A 12,089-nucleotide genomic window follows, 5' to 3' on the forward strand; every position below is an offset into this window, starting at 1 on the left:
ATTGTATATAGTTATTTTGTTTTTTAATGAAATGAATAAATTTTTTGAATTAAAAAATTATTGAATTGAATCATGGCAACCCTGATCAAAATCTCCAATAATTCTGGGATACTAAAGCAAAAATTAAATTTAATTCACTGTGTGTGCACGCACCGGACTTCTCACGTTTGTTTACAAGTGTTTTTCTGTCCTCTCAGCCTCCACTCGTAAGGTGTATGAGAAGAAGCTGCAGAAGCTTTTAGACGAGCCTGCAGCTGAGCCGGACGCTCCTACAGATGTCACAACTCTCCCCAAAGTAGACAGCAACCAGAACGGCAACACAAACTCTGACCAGTATAGTGACAAAGAAGATGGTGAGTTCTGATCACATGTGTGTTTCAGTCTGCTGGAGAATGCAGCTGCACCAGGGTATTTATTTATTTATTTATTTTTATTTTTGTAAATACTAAGTGGAAAGCACATTATAGTAGTTTCTCTCAGTTCTGTTATCACTTAAACTTCTCCAGAGGAGACTGCTGCCCCTGAACCAGAACCAGTTCCTGTGGTGGAGAAGTCTGTGAGGAGCAGAGGGAAAACTCCCGTCACCGTCAGAACCAGCAGCAGACGACAAACCAAAGTGAGTCGCATTTTCCTGTTCGCTCAGTAATGGAGGCCAACGTATAGTTTGAGTGTGTGGGATCAAGTTTTACATTCCACTGACAGGTGGTGGTGGAGGAGGTTGTTGTTTTTGAGGAGACCCCAAAAAAGACCAGCAAAAGTGTGGTTGAAGATATCCTTGCCAATGAAATAAGCACACCAACAGGCATCAGGTAACATTCTAATTGTTCTTTTGATGCTAATTAATGCACAGATGCAAGCTAATAAACTTTACTTCCTGAGCTAAAAGTCGGTGTTTCTTCTATCAGTGCGACTTGCAGGCGTCCAATCAGAGGAGCAGCTGGCCGGCCTTTAAAACCCAGTGAGTACTGGCTGGACGAGTCCCGCATGCAGGGCAGCATCCGCACAGAGAGCCGCACCTACTCCGAGTCGTTCTCCCAGCCGAGCGCGTCCGCCTCCTCGAGCAAAGCTCCCGCCCGGCGAGGCTTCCTGTCGCTCCTGCTGAAGCTCCTGCTCCTCGTGGCGGTGGCCGCCTCTCTCTACTACGCCTACCAGAACCTGAGCCCTGATCAGATCAGCACCCTCAGAGGCCTCCTGGACAGCGTGATTGTCCCAGTCCAAAGCGCCGTGGAGACGGCAGCCACCTCCCTGGGCATCGGTGGCGGCGGCGCCGAGAACACTGGCAACTAAAGACCCTCAGCGTTTCCACACCATGCCCAGATCACCTCCCTGCCACAGCAAACCACAACTTCAGCAGCGGACTTATTTCGCTCTGTTTTTTTTTTTTTTTTCTAAACGTTTGGACGAGGAACACAAATTTAATTGGAACGAACTTCCTCTTGCCAGACTTCAGCTTTCCTCCCACCACAAGAGGGCAGTATACTCGAGCAGTAGCTTCTGGATGTGGCAGTCAGAAGAAACTGATTTTAAATGTTGATTTTTCTTTTTTCTTATATATATTTTTTTAAATCTGTGAATCGTTTTTGTCTTTGTGCATTTAATCCTTAAATGTAGAAACGAGCGTGAGCGGGAGAGGCCAGTTTACTTGTGCATGGTTTGTAGTTCTTGGCAGTCATACTGTAGTTTTTAACCAACGCTTTGTGTCAAGTGTTGTCCTGGAACGCTTGGACACGTCAGCACTTGACTCCCTCCCGTATGTGTTTCTTTTTCTTCACATACAAAGCAGCGCTTCTACTAAAATCATGTTTTCATGTTTCTGTGATAAATTCCAAAATTTTCTTTGTGGCTGTAGAGGTAGGTCGGTCGAGTGACTTGTTGTTTCCGTGGTGCTCAGGTTGATTCATTTCAGGTGTTCGGTGGTGGGAGGAGACGAAATCAGAACAGCCGGTTAAAACCATCTCTCCCAAAGGCTGGTCCGTGTTCAAACTGTGATCAAGAATATTTACAAATCAGTGAAGTGGAGATTTAATTGATCATGAATTAAAGTTGGGGAAAAAGTTGACATAAATCCCAAGTAAAAGCGCTTGTTAGTATTACTGTGTATTTGACAGACTTGTTGAGGAGACTGAAATTGCAAAATGTGATTTATTATTTTACTTTTTTGTCCTCTTAGCCATTTTCAAGCTCTGGACTGTAGTGCTCTGTTGTCCGTCTTTTTTTTTAATCTATATATTTTTTAAAAAGATTTCTGATCCTTCGGTTCTCAGTATGGGACTGGCTGCAGTGCACCCACATAGCCCGCCTCCCGGACTGCATGTACACGCAGTGCTGCGACGACGACGCGTTGACAGAAGTCACTCCCTTCAGGACAGTTTAACTCGATTTACTCCTGTCAGTGCTTCACTTCTGCCTAAACAAAATTAAAAGACAATGTAGCTGAACGGGGTTTGGTTACCCAGCGGATGAAAGGGGTCATTTGCTGGAGGTGATGTCAGGGTGGAAAGTTTCCTGGGTCGTTCTGTTTCTATTTTGATATTTTTCTAAAAAAATTAATAAATAAATGAGCGTATTCAGCTTTTTATAGAACATTTTGAAGTATCAATTGAAAGCAATATGTGATAAAACTGTTTCTTAATCTGAACTTTGATTAAAGACAAGTGACTGATCATCGGGCAGCTCTCCCACAGCAGACATATGACAGGGGTTATGTGGGGAAGGATTTTTAATCTATTTATGTTCATGTAGGCTGTGTGTCATACAATAAATTTGTTTTTTTCTTTTAGATCCTTGAACTCAATTTATTTCAACATATGTGAGCGATTGCTACCGAGGAAGATTTTTAAGCACATCCACGTGAGGGTTTCCCATTTTTATAGGTTCCAATTATTTTTGCTTTACTTCGGTATCAGCTGCAGATTTTCATTTTGCAAATATCCATCTTAAAGAAAAAAGCTAATTAAGTCCATTTTTCTGTATGATTTGTGTTCAAACTAAAGTATTGAATTTGTTAATTTAAACTCCATTATTCCCTGTTGTAGGATAGTTAAAGGCACAGTGTGTAGGATTTTGTCAATTCTTTTAGCCGAAATTGAGATAATAACTAACGACAATAATAAAAACCGTGTCTAATCATTGCAGACAAAGACCTTGTTTTATTATTTTTACCTTATAAAAAGCTGTTTATATCTCCATGGTCGCGTGTCCCCCTACAGGCAGCCGCCATCTTGTCTACGAAGGCTCATGAAGGACAAACTGCGCTGGCGGCGTCAAAAACGGTTTTAGTTGTAATACTATAAATGTAATATTTGTTGTCTGTCATTGTAGCTGGGATAATTTTACTTATTAACGCTCATAATCTTACCACTTGAAACATCACTGGCCCTGAAGCTGCTGGTAGACATCACAGTTGGAATTATCAAAGGTTTTTGACACCTGAGAGACACCGTAGCAACTCCTTTGTGTTTGGAAGCGGGAGGTGGGGGTGGGGGGAGGACCAGGGAAGATGATTTAATCTCTCAACCACTAGATGTCGCTGAAAACAACAAATCCTACACACTGTGCCTTAAATACTGTTTTGAATGTATTGTGTAATTAATGGAAGCCAACAAAAACAGCTCAATGGAATTAGTACTTATAAGCTTTCAAAACCTTCAAATGAAGCCCAGGGTTTATTGAGACATTTTGTTTTTGAACAATCTGTCTTAAATACAGTTAATTAGTTAATTATATTATCTCAGGCTGACCATGTAGACAAGAACAATGTATATTTTTTATTTAGTTATTTTTTTTCCTCCTGATACCTGTCAGGTTGACCCTTAAAACTTTCTTTTTTCTCCCCGAAAGAAAAAGAAGTAACAACATTCAATGTGTTGCTGTAAATAAAAGTAGCTCCAACTGTATGAGAGGTTTCACACAGCCAGATTAATAATCTGGGCCAGCTCTGGCCCACTGTACAGCAATGAATGATGACCAGATATGGTTTGCCAGAGGTGGTCCATGCATGGGCCAACGCAGCATAAACCCAACCACAACTGGGCCAGTTGTGGTTTGCCATATTAAAAATGGTTCCATCATTGCCAGACCTGGCCCACATGACACACTGCTTACCATGTCAGGCCCACACCAGTCTTCTGTGGATTGGTACTCTTCTTTTCAATTTGACCCAAAAATTTCACTGACATTTGAATAATAACATGAAATTGTGTCAGCATGTACATATAAACCGTTTTTCTGTTTAGTTTTTATGAAACTTGATAAATTGCATTTTCAAAAACACAATGTAACTGCTGAAACTGAGTTAAACCTGAAAGGAGGAAAGCAAATGTTTAAAACTGCTAGCTAAAAGCTAAATGTAGCAAAACAGTAGCTAAATGTTACAAATACCTAGCTGAAAGTATCAAAAGGCTAGCTAAAAACTCTTTCTAAGTGGTGTATGTGCTTGATAGTTGTGTGTTCAGTACCTTCAGACACCTGTCTGTAAACAGGCCTTCAGCTGCAGCTGGACAACAAGCTGAAGTCAGTGCAGAGATCATTTAAAATCTTTTGAGCTTAAACCTTTACTAACATAAAACTGATGCCAAAAATATGTTTTCAACTTGTACATTATAGATAAGAGTACCACTTTTATACAAATGTTTGGTGGCTGAAAAATCACACTCAGATATAATTAAAACATTTGCGATTAATAACCTGTTTCTTCTCAGCAGTGTTGTATAAAGTACCACAAAGTGATACTTGAGTAAAAGTACAAGTATCTTACCAAATAAAATACTTTGGTAAAAGTTAAAATCTCCTTTAGGAATATTACTTGAGTAAAATTCTTTAAGTACCTGATATTTTTTGTACTGAAGTAGTTAGATTTTTTGTAATGACATTTATTAGGAGGTGACCTCCCCAAAAAAATGCAGAAATGACTGTATTGTATTAAAATAATTAAGTTATGTCAAGGGTGCCCAAACATTTTCCCCAAAATAAAAATCTATCTGAGCGCTGCAGCCAAATGCAATAATATAATTCATGAAATACAAATACTTCTTAAGTACAGTCCTTTTATTTTAATGATTATGTCCTGCTGGAGTATGACATGATTTATTTGTGTACAAACTAATACTTCCCATTCAACCACAATTAAATTCACTCACAATTTATATGGATAGTATTTTTTTAATATAACAAGCTGGAATGAAAACAAGCAAAAGTGAAATTAAAGTAACAACTCGGCGTCTTTTTCTTTTAATTGTGGTGGTTTGTTGGTTGTTTAGTAGCTGACCTGGTTCAGTGCCCACCTGAGGCTTTGCAGAGGCTTTAGTTCATTAACTCTAGTAGGCTGCAGGTTGATGAGCCAGCAGAGAGACGAGCACACAGGCTGGACAACAACAAGTTCCTCTGTGGCTTTGAAAAACAGATTCTGCTTCAGGTAAAGTCACTGAAGCCTCAAGACAAAGAGGTGAGCATAGATGTTTTATGTGATGTAGTTCTCTGTAAATTTAGGCTGAAATTATTGGTAATTGTAGCTTTTTTTGCCTAGATTTTTGATTGTTTTATTTTCTTCTTCTGCAGTAGTTTAAGTTGATAGATTATCTTCTTGAGAGCCAACGAGTCATGTTTTGTTTTGCTTGTGCTCTTAAAATAATTTGACTCATTTTCATTTAAAATAATATATAACAATTACTTTTTTACTTTAGTCATCAACCCTATATGTCTCCAGTTAAATGTGATTGATTGACAGTTTGGATTGATAATGTCCACATGCAGAATGATCTGCATTGTTTAAATATTAGAAATGTAAATACTGCAGTTAGAAACCTTAAAACTATATTTTTCAAATAGTTTTTATTTTTAATCAGTAGACTGTAAAATGAACTTTACTCATTTCGTATATAAAATTATTACAAGAAAGAAAATATGTGCATTTGATATATTTGAGGGAAAAAAAGCAATAATCTTCCAGCTGACCTGGTGTTAAGCTAACTCAGTAGCTGCTCAGGTTTACATGTTAAAGCACAACACTGCTCATTGATAATGCAGTTTCAGATTACTAAACTGAATGGATATTTTCTCAACTTCACTGTAAAAACAAATGTGTGGTTAGTTCTTTCTACCACCTATTGCACAGTGATTAATCATGTGGATCGCTTCATTAAAGCTTGATCAGTTTTTACTAACTGAGGTGCACAGAACATAATATCTACTGAGAAATGAGGCAGTTAAAACCTGGATTAGGAATCATTCATCCTGGTTTGGAGTTATGTGGGAAGTTGGAGTTTGTGGTGCAGGTGCAGCAGATGGAAGCAGAGTTAAAGGATTACAGTAACTCCTTTAGGAGTGAGTGGAGTCTAACATCCAATTAGAGAGGAGGAGGGAGAGGAGCTCTGTGCTGCTCCTCCATCCGGCCCTGAGTCACATGGGCTCTGTGCTGCAGCTGACTCCTGCCTCCCCTCCTCTCCAGTCTGCACTCAGACTGTGGGACGTGTTGTGGCTGCAGCTCAGTAGGAAACGGGCCTTAGGTACCCGTTCAGTTTGCCATGCTGATCACCTGCTGGTGCCTGTACCTGACGGCCCGGAGCTTCGCCGAACAAAGCAAGTATAGCTGCTGTGTTTGAGTCTGGCTGCGTGTCGTTTCAAGGTGAACTCTGAGGGATCACGTGTGGGACGGAGCTCGGGCTCTATTATTTATGCTGGACTGAAGGCTTTACGTGCTTTCATGAGGAGTTAAAATTCCTCCTTTTTTATTTTTTACAGTTTATTCCTTATGTTTTAGTGTCTGTTATCTATTTTTCATCATATTTTCTTTCTATCTTCTTCTTGTCAACATGGCCTGATTGAAAACCTTCTGTCATTAATTCTTCAATTTCCTCTTCACAGCACTGAGAATGGCTTCAATTGTGCAGAAGCTGATCACCCCACTGGTCATCGGTCCTCCTGAGCCCCCCAGGAACAAAGTGACAGTCGTGGGTGTGGGTCAGGTTGGCATGGCCTGTGCTGTCAGCATTCTGCTCAGGGTAAGACTCAGCATAAGAACCTGGTGCCTGCTCTCACAGTATGTGGTAATACCCAGGATCCTAGACTAACAACAGATTACTCCTCTCTTGGCATCTGATCTTGACCTTTTCTCCTTAATGTTCACAGTAAGAGTGAAAAAAAGGAAAATAGTCATGAAAACAGAAGATTTACAGACTTTCTGAAGACATTTACTCGACTAAAATAGAATAGGTCCTGAAAGTCCTCTTTGTACAGGACTTAGAACACAAACTGTACCTCTAAAACAAAAAAACTTCTTGATTGAAATTGGTTTTGAAAAGGTTTTCAGCCGTCATCTTCAACTGCTGGCCCAGGGGCCGTGTACAAACCACGAGCTTGTTCCGTATGGCCGGCAAAGTTAAACTTTATTCATAAATCAGAGTAAAAACATTTTATGAAAATTCTTTATTATTGTTGAGTGCTGATTGGATCTACTAAAACTGGCTAAAGAAGCTAAAACTTAGCAGAAGTTTAGCTTAAAGGGATCCACGATTAGTTGTGACATTAAACTTTATTTGATAAACATTTATTTTAACTATAAAATAAAGACTGTAAAAATACTGTAGGCTGTTTAGTTTTGTAAATATTTTAAAATATATTTTAACACGGACGGAGCCATTTTATTTACACACAAAGCATTCTGGGTAAATGATGACGTGGATAGGTCCTCGGTGTTAGCGCGCTGTACACCCTGAAGGTTAATCTTGGACAATATCTGACGATTGGCTCTTTTAAATGAAACCAGAGAGCGTTGACAGAGAGGAGAAGGTAGAAATGACTCAGCCTGTAACTGAAAATATGGAGGGAGGACAACAGAGCTGCTTCATAGAAGAAGAACCTCAGCTTAGCCTGTTAGCCTTGGCGCTAGCACCAACGTTATATTGCCTTATATGTATTAGCTCGGCGCAAGTGCGAAAAACAAGCTAAACTGAGGTCCTCCATCCATATTTTCAGTTGCAGGCTGAGTCATTTTAGTGTTCCCCTCTCTGTCATGTGGATGGAGGACCTCAGTGAYGAGAGGAGAATGTGTAGCGCTGAGCTAATACATATATACGGTGATAGCATCGGGGCTAAAGCTAAAGCTAACAGGCTAAGCTGAGGTTCTTCTTCCATGAAGCAGCTCTGTTGTCCTCCATCCATATTTTCAGTTACAGGCTGAGTCATTTCTACCTTCTCCTCTCTGTCAACGCTCTCTGGTTTCATTTAAAAGAGTCGATCATCAGATATTGTCCAAGATTAACCTTCAGGGTGGATATAGCTCGCTAGCAGCCTCGCATCGAGGACCTAGTTGATGTCATCATTTACCCAGAATGCTTTGCGTGTAAATAAAATGACCCCGTCCGTGTAATATATTTTTAAACTTTTAGTTTTAAAATGATAAAAACTGAACATCCTACAGTATTTTTACAGTCTTTATTTTACAGTTAAAATATACATTTATCATATAAAGTCTAATGTTACAACTAGTCGGGGATCCCTTTAAAGCTAAAAAGAGCTAAATGGCTGTGTCTCAATTCAGCGGCTGCAGCTGACACAAAGCACATTACTGCACCATGTGACCATGTCCTATGCTGCCCCAATTCATAGCCACCTACTGCCAATGAAAGTGGATGACAAACCCCAAAAATGTCGGTTGCATCTGAAAGTCTTACGCGGCACCAACAGCAAACTAAACAGAAAAATGAAGACAGCAGAGGGGTACTTTTATTTATTTATTTATTTATTTATTTATTTATTTATTTATTTATTTATTTATAAAGGCAGAGTTTGGAATTTTATCACATACCAAAGAATGTATTTTTAAATATGAGTTTAGCATCTTAGCTGATGGAATTTTTGCTGCAATTAGATGTTGCAATGCAGTTACAAGTACAGATAAGCTAAACCCAAATTATTAATGTTTTTATTTATTTATTTACGATTAACGTTTTTCTAATAATATAGAATGTTGTGATGATATGCCATGAAAGGCATGTCATATAAAGCGTATCACCATGGCAAAGGACAGCACATGCTCAAAAGAAGCTCAAAAGCTGGAGATTTAAGTTACTCAACGTATTTCACCTAAAATTAGACATTTATAGATTTAAATCTAAACCTTTTAGATGTTGAGATGTTTTAATATTTGTTTGTTTTTGTTTCCTTTATTTAAACAGGGTAGTCCCGCGTGGAGACACAGCTGTTTCATTTGAAAGAGAAACCTTTTCTACACAATTAAAACAATACAACCATTAAAAAACATTACTATAAAATATCAATACAAGCAAATCAAATCGTTTCAAACACAAGCTGCACTGAAATAAAAGTACAACTGATAAAACTCACTAGAAACAGAAGCAAGTATTAATGAATGTGATCTCCAGCTTCAAGTAACTAGGTGTTAAACTTTAAAGTCAAGAAGTAAAAGTATCATTTTTAGGTTTTAAAAGTAACAAAATAAAAGTAAAAGTCACGATTTCAAAAAATACTTAGTAAAATTAGAAATCATCAAAAAAGTTCTTAACTACTGTAACAAAGTAAATGTACTTAGTTACTATAAACCTCTGTCCTTTTTACAAAATACTGTTTTTGTTCAATACTTCCTGTTCAACATACTGTTTTTGTTCAATACTTCCTGTTCAACATACTGTTTTTGTTCAATACTTCCTGTTCAACATACTGTTTTTGTTCAATACTTCCTGTTCATCATACTGTTTTTGAAAACCGCTTTAAAACTCTGACAAATAAAAGATGGCCGTCGTGTTGCAGGAGCTGGCTGATGAGCTGGCCCTGGTGGACGTGGTGGAGGACAAGCTGAAAGGAGAGATGATGGACCTGCTGCATGGAAGCCTTTTCCTCAAAACACCTAAAATAGTTGCAGACAAAGGTGGTTTGAAATCTCAGAGTCACTAATAAACTATTCAACATTATACTGACATTTGTTTTTTCCTTTTTTCCCCCTGAGACTACTCGGTCACAGCTAATTCCCGTATTGTTATCGTGACGGCTGGAGTCCGTCAGCAGGAGGGAGAGAGCAGGCTCAACCTTGTCCAGCGAAACGTCAACATATTCAAGCACATCGTCCCCCAGATCGTCCGATACAGCCCTGACTGCATCATCATTGTTGTTTCTAACCCAGGTCCTGTTAACTCTTTTTGTGTCTTTTACGTGTAGTATTCTTCTTTAATACGTCTAATGTTTCTCCTAACAGTGGATGTTCTGACCTATGTCACCTGGAAACTGAGTGGCCTCCCCAAACACCGCGTCATCGGCAGTGGCACCAACTTGGACTCTGCACGCTTCCGGTTTCTGATGGCCGAAAAACTGGGGATCCACTCCAGTAGCTTCAACGGCTGGATCCTGGGAGAGCATGGAGACACCAGCGGTGAGGATTAGGACAAAGAAACGATCCGATAAGTCACCAACACGTGACAGTTAGTGCTGTGATTGTGTGGGCTGTATTTGGATAAAGGTTGATAATTGTTTTGTGTGTGTGTGTTAGTGCCTGTGTGGAGCGGAACTAACGTGGCCGGAGTTAACCTGCAGACGTTAAACCCAAACATCGGCACTGAATTTGATGAGGAGAACTGGAAAGAGACTCACAAGATGGTGGTGGACAGGTAGGCTGCAGGTCACTGAACGAGCCCATTATGGTTCTTCTAAGGTTCAAATGGTGACAGAATGACCGGGTCTGTTTTAATACACCAGGGCTGTTTAACAAAACTGCTCAGGGGTCCACAGTTGCTCACAACCAACAACTCAGGGACCAACAGTGATAGAGGAAACACTGCATAAAATAAAAAACAAATACAACTTTTAAATGCGTTTATTTTTGCTCCATTTAATCATTAATTCAAAAATATTGTATTTGTATTTAAGCAAATGTATTTATTTTAAAGAACTAATTAGTGGGCCAAATTTAAGCCACCTGTGAGCAGGAAGTGGCCCACTGGCCACCAGTTGAACAGCCCTGTGGTATACAGTTTCATACAAAAAATTGTGATATACATAAATATAATTTTTAAATCACCTTTTCCTTGTCTGTTTTTTTTATTGTAGTTTAAAATAACAAAGATAAAAATCTTCAGTCTGTGTTTTCAGAAAGACTTGAAATTCTGAGCTTTTCAGAAACACTGATGCCTCTTTTGCTCGTGGCCACTTTCACTTTTAACATAACCTAAAATAGCAATGCAGCCTGCAGTTTTTTATTTATTATTTTTTTGCGTGTCTGTCTTCTTTTTTATTCTGATCATGCTGTATTCATAAACTATGTGTCCTGAAATAATAAGCGAAAGGAAAAACAATCATTTAAAGAAAAAGCTAAAATGGTTATGAGAAAACCTATTCACAAATAATCAGTGTTGTACAAAGTACCTGAAAGTGATACTTGAGTAAAAGTAAGTATTGTCATAGAATTACTTTGGTAAAAGTAAAAGTCTCTTCTGAGAATATTACTTGAGTAAAAGTCTTAAAGTATCGGATTTATTTTGTACTTAAGTATCAAAAGTAAATTTCTGACATAAAATGTGCTGAAGTAATAAAAGTAAAAGTATTTAGTAAAAATGAATTGTTAGGTTTTCCAAAATACGTTTATTGGGAGGTGACCTCTCCAAAAATTAGTTTTTCTAAAGGCGTGCAGCTGTGATGGATTGGATACCAACTAAATACAGTATCAGAATGGAAAACAGTATATTTATTCTTCTCATCCAACTACATTAAAATTCACTGTATCCAGGAGCCACAATTTTGAGGATAGTATTTATTTAACAATAACAAACCGAAATGAGATAGGAGGAAACAACTTTCTACTTCATGCCTTTTTAAAAAATGTAAGGAGTAGAAAGTAAAAAGTAGGCTGAAAAATAATTATTCAAATAAAGCACAGTTAACCAAAATTTCTACTTAAGTACAGTAACGAAGTATTTGTACTCAGTTACTTTACAACTCTGCAAATAATCTAAATATTTTGGATAGCTCTTCGACGACACGAAACAACTGGGATTGAGTCGCAGACGTTATACAAGCCATTCTGTTTTTCCTCCTTGTGATTGTCTTGTCCTCCTCAAACACACACACACACACACACACACACA

The 12,089-nt window shown here is 38.5% G+C and overlaps 2 protein-coding genes across 3 annotated transcripts in view; both read left to right on the top strand.

Annotated features, from left to right (window-relative positions):
• tmpob (thymopoietin b) overlaps positions 1-2,779 on the top strand; it is a 4,462-nt gene extending 1,683 nt beyond the window's left edge. Inside the window, exons 3-6 of the mRNA XM_014017123.1 lie at positions 198-353; positions 507-616; positions 703-809; positions 906-2,779. Coding sequence (XP_013872577.1) covers positions 198-353; positions 507-616; positions 703-809; positions 906-1,287 — 755 coding nt within the window. The 3' untranslated portion in view covers positions 1,288-2,779. The remainder of the gene's footprint in view (positions 1-197; positions 354-506; positions 617-702; positions 810-905) is intronic.
• A 2,555-nt stretch (positions 2,780-5,334) lies between these two features.
• LOC106523632 (L-lactate dehydrogenase C chain) overlaps positions 5,335-12,089 on the top strand; it is an 8,798-nt gene continuing 2,043 nt past the window's right edge. The window contains exons 1-6 of one of the 2 annotated variants that reach the window (XM_014017126.1): positions 5,335-5,443; positions 6,862-6,998; positions 9,766-9,883; positions 9,962-10,135; positions 10,208-10,381; positions 10,499-10,616. In XM_014017126.1, the coding sequence (XP_013872580.1) occupies positions 6,870-6,998; positions 9,766-9,883; positions 9,962-10,135; positions 10,208-10,381; positions 10,499-10,616 (713 nt within the window). In that variant the 5' untranslated portion in view covers positions 5,335-5,443; positions 6,862-6,869. Of the gene's footprint in view, positions 5,444-6,427; positions 6,577-6,861; positions 6,999-9,765; positions 9,884-9,961; positions 10,136-10,207; positions 10,382-10,498; positions 10,617-12,089 lie in introns of those variants that run through there. The other variant, XM_014017124.1, reaches the window with a different exon arrangement.

Source organism: Austrofundulus limnaeus, unplaced genomic scaffold (genome assembly GCF_001266775.1).
Source record: "Austrofundulus limnaeus strain Quisiro unplaced genomic scaffold, Austrofundulus_limnaeus-1.0 Scaffold162, whole genome shotgun sequence".
In the NCBI taxonomy this organism is placed as follows: Eukaryota; Metazoa; Chordata; class Actinopteri; order Cyprinodontiformes; family Rivulidae; genus Austrofundulus; species Austrofundulus limnaeus.